Source organism: Helobdella robusta (genome assembly GCF_000326865.2).
Source record: "Helobdella robusta unplaced genomic scaffold HELROscaffold_50, whole genome shotgun sequence".
In the NCBI taxonomy this organism is placed as follows: Eukaryota; Metazoa; Annelida; class Clitellata; order Rhynchobdellida; family Glossiphoniidae; genus Helobdella; species Helobdella robusta.
In genome coordinates this window covers 1,054,520-1,064,099 of record NW_008705255.1, presented here as the reverse complement: position 1 = coordinate 1,064,099, position 9,580 = coordinate 1,054,520, and the positions used below count along the sequence as shown (strand labels likewise).

Below are 9,580 nucleotides of genomic sequence, written 5' to 3'. Positions count from 1 at the left end.
CACCACAAATTTGCTAACAAATCACCACAAATTCACTAACATATTTACGACAAATTCACCACGAATTCACTATTAATTCTCCAGAAAATCGCCGATTTATCTTCTGATTGTCATCATTATGAGAAAAAAAATTTCTTTTCAACTATTTTTCAAACGGTCTTCTAACGCCTTTAAAAAAAATTCAGATTCCCAATTAGTTACTTCTTCTTTATCTCTCTTAGACCCTTTTTTATTTGTTTCTCTCTCGCTCTCTCTCTTAATTCAACTTTCTTTTTTTATCTCTTTTTTCATATATTGTCTTTCTCCTTCCATCTTTTTCTTTCTCTCTCTCCCTTCTTTAGCTAACTCTCTTTTTCTTGATAATTTGATCGAGTTGAAGTTTTAAAATCAATCATTCAATCAATCAATTATTTTATAAAGCGCTATTTCCGCGATACTCAACAACACTCCTCATTGGATTAAATTAAACACAAACACAAAAGAATTTGTCTACAGGGGATGGCCAATTGTTTTATTTAAAAGTAACTTTAATAAAACACAATACTATACCTTAATATAATTTATTTATTTATTGAATTAACTATTACAATAAAATATACTGAAGTTCTAGACAACTGAAGCCAAATACGAATGAAAATTTATTTCATTTTCATGTCAAAAATTTGAACAAAAAAAAAACATCAATAAACAATCCTATCAAATCCGTCCTGTATAAAATATATATATATATATATAGATAAAGAGAGAGAAAGAGAGAGAGAGACAGAAGCAAGATAGAGAAAGAGAGAGAAAACAAAAGAGAAGAGAGAGATGGAGTAAAACCAAATCAATAAACGAGCGACCGATTTATATACAGCATCATTTCAGTTGAGATAATAATTAGTAACTGTTCTATATAAGACATCAGTCAAAGTACAATTGAAAAAGATTTTTTTTTATAAAATATCAATCGTTATTAATCATCTTCGTTAAAGTTATGATTATGGTTATTATCGTTGTCATTAGTAATATTATTTTTCTCAATATTTTTTTTCTTTAGGTTGAACATTCTTCACAGGAACAACCAGACCGACAGACATGCAGACAGACTTGTAGAGAGACAGACAGACAGACATGCAGACAGACAGATTACCATTCGAGGACGTGGAGAAGAATAAACTATCTGGAATGGAAAAAAATCATAAGTAATTATAATAGCAATAATTATAACATAATTATAAGTTTATTAATAACTATAACAGATATAAGACATATACATTTGAGATGCCGTTATTTATTATTATTACTTTTATTATTATTACTACGGAAATTTATATACAGCGCTTTTTTATTGTTGAATCTCAAAAGCGCTACTAAATTATAGACAAATAAGACGGACATTCATTGTGCAAATAAATAAGTTTTAAGTTGACTTCGAAATTGTAAATATGATAGGTTAGATTTATATACGTATGTATGTAGGTGTGTGTGTGTGTACGTGTGTGTACACGCGTGTACTAAATTAAAAGTACAAATATAAAAACGACACAGTTGCAATAGAAGTACAGCTCGGATTTCAGCGCCAACTGACATCGACCCAACAGGAGTAAAAAGACGCGTATAAATATAAGTTGTTGGAACGAAAAAATTAGAGAAAAAGAGAGATGAGAGGGAGTAAGAGAGAAAGGGAGAGAGAGAGAGAGTGAAATAGGGAGAGAGTAAGAGAAGATAGAAAGAAAGAAAGGAAGAAAAGGAAATTCGTAGAAACTAATACAAGCGCAAATATAGACGCCTTTTCTAGAAACAAAATTATTCGTCAAAATAACCTAGCTGAAACTAAATAAATAAATCAGAATTCTATAAATACCTAAACAAAAATTTCAACGTCATTCAACTTCTCTATCATTTTTAAATATAAAAAAAATAACCTCAGAAAAACGGATCGTGAATGAATAATCTGAAAAGACGTAACATAACAAATTAGTCACCCTAAACATGGGATTATGTAGTTTGACCAAAAAAGACCAAATTTTTCCTAGCATAGGACCCCACATGAACCATATGTCATTGAGATCTACTTGCGTTTTTTTAATTAAGTTTTAACCACATATTATGCCCAATAAGACATAATTTAGATTCCAAAATGCCCTAAATACAAAAAGAAAAAGACGAAAATAAACTTAGGTTATAAAAAACACAATATTAAAAAAAAGTAGATAACACAACCCAAATAAATTTTTCCAATAAAAGAAGTTTTTTATATCTAAAAAACATTACACAGAATACCAAAGAGAGAGAGAGAGAGGGAGAGAGGGAGAGAGGGAGAGAGAGAGAGAGAGAGAGTGGACAATTTATAGGCATAACATTACACTAACCAGAAAATCCAACTATACATACACTATAGTATAAATTTAGTTCAAAGATAAAAAACGAAATAAAAATAGAGGAGAAAAACTAATTGTATGTTTTTGTTTGTGTGGTTTACTGTTGTATATTTATAGTAGTATATACATACAACACATATATACATACGTAGGTACACACAAACATACATACATTTATAAACGCGAAAATGTTTTGAATTATATAGAAAATACACGGAAACGTTTTATCAAAGGTAATAAAATGATTCTGAAAAACATCTATCTATCTAACTATCTATCTGTTTAACATCTCAAAATTTTAACGTTTAGTAGTGTAGCATGTTTACGCATACAAAAATATTTGCATCATATATCATCCAGTATATCCTTTTATGTGTGTATGTTTGTTTGGACGTGTGTGCGTGTGTGTGTGTGTGTGTGTGGGTATCGGATGGCAGCAATTTAGGATGGGAAGCATAAGCAAGCTGAATATCTATCATATTCGGTCAAGTTTATTTACTGTATGTATGTATGTATGTATGTATGTATGTATGTATGTATGTATGTATGTATGTATGTATGTATGTATGTATGTATGTATGTATGTATGTATGTATGCATATATATATGTGTGTGTGTGTGAGTGTATCTAAGTGTGTATATATATCACACACGCATACACACTAAAAACTATAATAAAAAAGAAATAAAATAACCGACATCCCGTTTGTAGTCTATTAATTGAAATATCAGTCACTAGTAATAAAAATTCGTCCCCAAACAATTAATTAATGTCTTTGTTTTTTTTTTCTTTTTGCTTTTTGTCTTTGTTTTTTCCCTAATTTATCAATTTATTTTCCATATTTTGTTTAGGGGAAGAAGTGAAAGTAAGGAAAGAAAGAAAAAACGAGAATTGATGCAATAAAGCTGGAGGATAGATAAACAAATGAATGAATGAATGAATGAATAAATGAATGAATGAACGAATGAATGAATGAAAGATAGATTGAATGAATAAAAAAATAAAATTGGTGTTTTTTCTAACAGAATAAATTAACCTACATGAACAAAATTTATAGTAGAAATATGTAAAACAAAGTCCATCTAAACTCTAGTCCAAGGAAAATAAATTAATTGCTTATCACGATTTAACTTACACATAAAAAACACGCGCGCACACACACGCACACGCACGGACACACACAAACAAAAATCAAGTAAACCACACCTATGCGTGTAAATTATTTCAAACAAGTAAATGATAGCTAAGGAAAAAAAAACAAGAAAATCACATTTAAAAAACTATTAAATTCTAGCGCAACTGAATTCTGACTAGAGAGAGAGAAGAGACGCCTGGCTTTCTCTTGGCTTATGCTGCAGTAACCAAGTTTGAATACACAAGAAATCCATCTCTACCTAACATATGCCATGCGAACGGTGTCTTGTTCGTTGATGACTCTTTAGTATGTATTGTATAGAATTAGTAACTTAACTTTTCCAAAAACACACATTTCAAATACCTTCTAGTATTAATTCAGGTACAGAAAATTTTCTTATTTCTTGAAAATATATCATAGCAACAAACTAAATTGGTTTTATTTATTTATAACAAGACTTAATTACATATACATAGATAATATCCATGATTACCATCATAGATTAACGTTTGGTTTTCATAATGCTTCCGTATTAAAACTGCTACTAACAATTATTGATAACAGTTACAATCAAAATTACCAGCAGAAACTGCCATCTTAATTACTGACTGCTATCACCGTAATTAGTTGTGATGGCCCATAACTTTCACGGAGGAGAAGAATTCCACCAGCATCACCACCAATATTACGTTCTGATACTAGCAAGACGTAAAACCCAGCAGATGAGTAAGTGAATGATGATTTGCAAATAAGTGATTCATGAACAGAACACAAAAACAGAATGAAAAAATCTAAATTAACCCACTAGAAATTCACAATCTTCTTGACGCAGCTGGGCACGGGCATTGGTTGGAGCAAGCATAGAGGCAGCAAGGAAGACAAACACTCAGACAGACAGCTAATAATAATAATGATGAAAATGATGAGGATGGTGATGAAGATGGTGGTGACTAAAAGTCTAGTCTGACCACTCTGCCGAGCATCATCTTATGGTTGAGTGACCTCAGTGCCCTCTCAGCCTCACTCCTGCTCGCCAACTGGACCATTCCATCGCCCGTCGGTTGGTCATCTTTGTACTGCAACTGAACTGATTCAGGGTTGACTTTGTAACCTTCAAAAAATTCCAAGATGTCCTCCAGCTGAGTCCTGAAACTCAAGTTATGCATGAAGAGTATGCAGGGCGGCCCTGAGTCTGCGGCCCTCAATGGCATAGGTAGACGATCATTCCTCGTGTTCAGCAGACTTGATGAGTTGGATCTACCAATGACATTGTCGTCTGATCTCTGCCTATCAACATGGAATGTGTTGTTCATCAGCTTACCCCCACGAGAAACAAACTTCATCAATTGATTAATCATTTCTGATTTTTTAATTTTAGTTATGATCAGATAACGATTATCTAGGTACTGGTTATTCTTCTCAAGAGCTTTGGCACAATCACCTGGTGTTTCAAATTCTATGTAAGCATCACCTGATGGTTTGCTGTTATCCTCAAGAAGTATGTGCAACCCATTTGGAACAATTTTACAGCTGGAGAAAAATTTAACAACTTTATCTTCATTTGAAGACCAGGACAGGCCATTCAGTCTAACACAAGTGTCTCCGGATTCTTTCTCTATCACTTTTTCTTTCTCCTTCTTCATCAGCTTGCTTCCCTCAATTCTATCCCTGAATTCTGATTTTGAAATTCCAAATATGAAAGCTTGGTTGCCATCATAAAACTTTTTGCACCTGTCCAACATTTCTGTAAAATCTCTTTTTCGCTCCAACTCTGCCAAAACATGTCCAGTTTCTGAGCCATTTGGTTTCATCTCCATGAAAGGTCCACCATCTTTGAGGATTTTAACTCCATCTAAACATTTCCAAACTGATGAAAATGGAAGTTTTTTAATGACGATATAGTAGCCTCCATTCTCAACTGGCTCCCGTCTAATGGGCGATCGAGAGCGACTTTTAGTCCTGCTTGAACCAGCTCCCAGGAAGTCCAGGGCACTGTCAAAATCTCTATCATGGCAACGAGAAACTTCGAGTCGATAGCCATCGACTAATCTTCCGTTATTTTTCAGCACAATTTCAACGTGACTAACTGAGGAAACTCTCAAAAGGCACTCGCCACTTCGACGACCATCCCGATCCAACAGCAGCTTCAAGTTTGATTTCGAGATTTCAAACTCTTTGAACAGAGTCCTCACATCTCTGTAGGTGAACGATGGAGGTAAATTTTCAATCCTCAAACAGTAGCCAGATTCTGATTTAGTACCAGCACCGCCATCGCCTCTAGAACTTGCACCATATTTCGGGTCTCTCCTACTGCCACCAACGGGAGATCGACTTCTCTGTCTGGTACCAGAGTCAGGTCTCCAGCTGGCATCCTTCCTGCTGCTGTTGTTGTTGCTGCTGTTGGCATTGAGATCTGAAACCATCTTCGTGTTGATTGGAGTTGTTAGCAGGCTGGGCGGCAGAGCCTTGGCTGCAGCTATCCGGTCATCAATGTTTTTCAGCATTTTCTGCATCTCGTTTTCAGCATTTCTCACATTATCTCGATTAGAATACTTACTCCCAAGATCTGAATAGTCGTTCATCTCCATATCTCCTCTATCCTTGTTATCATTGACTTTTTTGAAGAGTTCGTTGGACGGGTACATCACCAGAGGCATCATTCTGTCACCCATTTCGTACTTTCTATCAAATTTGTTGCCACCATGAGGATAACCATCATCTCGAGAACTATCCAATGATCGGATCATCTGTGGACCGAGCATATTCATCTGGTTGCCATTCCAGAAGTCACTGCCCCTTGGTTCTTGAAAGGAATTACTCTTAGCTCCCTTATCTTCTGCCATCGATTGAAAAGGTTTGCTATATGGTAGGTTTGTTTGTTTTGCATCAAAAGATGGAAACCTCAACTGGTCAAAAGGTGCACCCCTCTGATCAAAAAAGTGAGGTCTGAAGTCATTTGCTGGCCCCATTGGATTTCTAAAATCAAGTCCAGGTCTAATCTCATTTGGGCCAAATGGTGGTCTGAATGGAAAATTATTTGGTTCTTTGAAATCAAGTGGACCTTTAAATCTAGAATGAAAACCCAAAGGTGGAATGCCTGGCTGGCTTGTAAACGGCAATCTCATAGAAGAAAATCCAGGTCCCTGCGGACCACCAAACTGATTCATGGGACCAACCATCCCTCCTGAGTTAGAAGCACTGTGAGTTATTGGTTGACTGTTCTGTTCACGAGCAGCAGAAATTACACTTTGCATTTCAGCTTTACTACTAAGGAAAAGTTTAATCTGAGTGCCACCAATAAACCCGTTGTCGTTCTTCATAGCCTGACGAGCATCTTCGTCTGTACTAAAAGCTATAAACACATCTCCTTTTTCTCCACCAATAATGTGGACCCCACCATCCGGAATGGAGAGTCCATAAAAGAATTGCCGCACATTTAGTGCAGTTGCATCCCATGGTAAATTTTGAAGACGAATGATGATTGACATTTTATTCTAAACCTGATTGGGACAACAGAGGTCGGTTATAAAATTCAAATTAGTGAAAAAAATAATTTTTAAATTAAAAATGATGGCCAAAAATGAAAAATGCATGCAGTGATGTGATGCATAGGTGCTTATCTTTTGATTTTGTTGAGTGAGATGTGTGATGTGATATGGTTGAGACACTTTGAAAACTTTCTATAAAATCAGCTTACCCTTTATTTTCGGAATCTATGTTAAAGTAAACTCTAATCTCAAATTTTTAAATGAAAATTAGTGAATTAATAACGAAAAATTAGTGATTAAATAACGGACAGAGACGAGAAAGCAAAAAACAAATTACGGCTTCAAAGATGGAGATTTCCAAAAAAAATGAATCTACAAAGATAACATTAAATAACAAATTTAAAAGTGAAATAAATCCTTACCTGACAACGGACATATATTTATACATACGCATATTCTATATAAGTATATATTAATACATAAAGTATATAGTGTAATTAAATTCTTTTTAAATTATAAATGTATATATATATATGTGTGTTAACACACACATATATATATATATATTGAAAAAATTTTTTACTTTATTCCTTAAATTATTCAAACATATATATGTCATTTTATTTAAACAAAAACTTTCCAATTTCGAATGAATTTTGTCATATAGATACTGGAAATTAGTCAATATTTCTTTTTACTATTCAACCAATCAATCAATCAATCAATCAATCAATCAATCAATCAATCAATCAATCAATCAATCAATCAATCAACCAATCAATCAATCAATCAATCAACCAACCAATCAATCAATCATTAAACCATTTATAATAAATCAACCACCTAACAATGTGACTTCTAATAATCTTAATCGCTATTATAGCTGACGACAACATAAAACGAAAAAAATTTTTTTAAATGACTTCATTCAAAGCCTTGTAAACATAAAAACGTAGAACATAAAAACAAAGAACATAAAAACAATTAACTAATTATTAATGAAAGTATTAAATATCAATCGATTAATCGACTATCGAACTATCTATAAAACATTTAAACTAAATAAAGATCGATCAATCAACCGATATTTAATCAATCAACTAATTTTAATCAACCAATAAACCAGCCAATCAAATTACTAGACCAACCAACCAATCAAATTACTCTACCAACCAACCGACCGACCAATCAAATTACTCAACCAACCAACGGACCGACCAATCAGATCACAGAGACCCACAATCACTAAGCAACCTAAACCAATCAATCTGGCAAGAAAAAACTTCCCTCTCCACCCAAGACTCATAATTCTCACGAAACTCCTTACTCAACTCTACTTTCGTCCCCAGAATACTCTGCAACCTATTATCAACCGCTGTAAAATCGCTCAGAGTATTAGGTAAAGTCGAATTCGTCGCCGTCACCCCAGCACTGCTGACGGAATTTGCCGGATTAGTTGATTCCGGGGGTAGAGAAGTCTGGTATCTCCTGTTGTTGAAGCGTTCAACGGCCGCTCTTAGGATGCTCTCTTCCGCTTGGAAGTCCCACGGCCTGGCGTCCAGGTCTGAATGAATGAATGAGTGAGTGAGTGAGTGAATGAGTGAATGAGTGAGTGAGTGAATGAGTGAGTGAATGAATGAGTGAGTGAATGAATGAATGAATGAGTGAATGAATGAGTGAATGAATGAGTGAATGAATGAATGAATGAGTGAATGAATAAATGAATGAATGAATGAGTGACCATTTCCATAGGCCCAGTCATCATTCAGCCTGTGCCTGACTTTCTGATAGATGGCAGACAGTGTTTTCATATTGCTCTTACGCCACTGACGGCCTGAAAATAATAATATAATAATAATAAATAATAATAATAATATAATAATTATCATTATTGTTGTTGTTATTCATCTACCCATCTGTCCATTATTCGTATATATATATCCGCTCTCTCGTTCATTCCTTCATTCCTTCATGCATTCATTCATTCCTTCGCTATAAATCACATGAAACAAAAATAACAGCTATAATAATTATTATTATTATTATAATTATTATAATTATAATAATTATAATCATAATTAGGCGCAACCTAGATATTTGGTTTGGATCTTCAACAGTTTGAGAGCGTAGAGTTGAAGCATAGGCTGTCGGACTTTCAACGCCCTCTTCAAGATGGGGGCAGATTTGAAAACGACCAACATCTGGATGAATGAATGGATGGATGGATGAATGAATGAATGAGTGAATGAATGAATGGATGGATGATTGCTGATCGATCTTTAAAGCTCTTCTCAATACCGGAACCGTTGTGGATAAAACTAACGCGAATAAATGCATCAAAGTATTAGCGAAGGAACGAACGAACGAATGAATGAATGAACGAATGAATGGAAGATAAATGGATGGATGAATGAATGAATGAACGAATGAATGGACAGATGAATGGATGGATGAATGAATGAATGAACGAAAGAATGAATGACCATCGTCCTGGAATGTTTCCACTTGGTGAGTTTGTTGAGGACCCTCAGCAGATTGATGCACGCGAAGACATTGCGCCAGCAGAACTCCTCATTATCGCCCGCCTCCTGGT

The 9,580-nt window shown here is 34.4% G+C and overlaps 2 protein-coding genes across 2 annotated transcripts; both read right to left on the bottom strand.

Annotated features, from left to right (window-relative positions):
* Positions 1–4,854: 4,854 nt before the first annotated feature.
* Positions 4,855–5,091, bottom strand: HELRODRAFT_127244 (hypothetical protein; the record flags this gene model as incomplete). Its single annotated transcript, XM_009027762.1, has 1 exon — positions 4,855–5,091. A coding segment is annotated over one exon (237 nt), but the record flags the coding sequence as incomplete, so codon positions are not given.
* A 1,656-nt stretch (positions 5,092–6,747) lies between these two features.
* Positions 6,748–6,987, bottom strand: HELRODRAFT_86251 (hypothetical protein; the record flags this gene model as incomplete). The annotated part of the gene is made up of 1 exon (XM_009027665.1): positions 6,748–6,987. A coding segment is annotated over one exon (240 nt), but the record flags the coding sequence as incomplete, so codon positions are not given.
* Between the last annotated feature and the right edge of the window lie 2,593 nt (positions 6,988–9,580).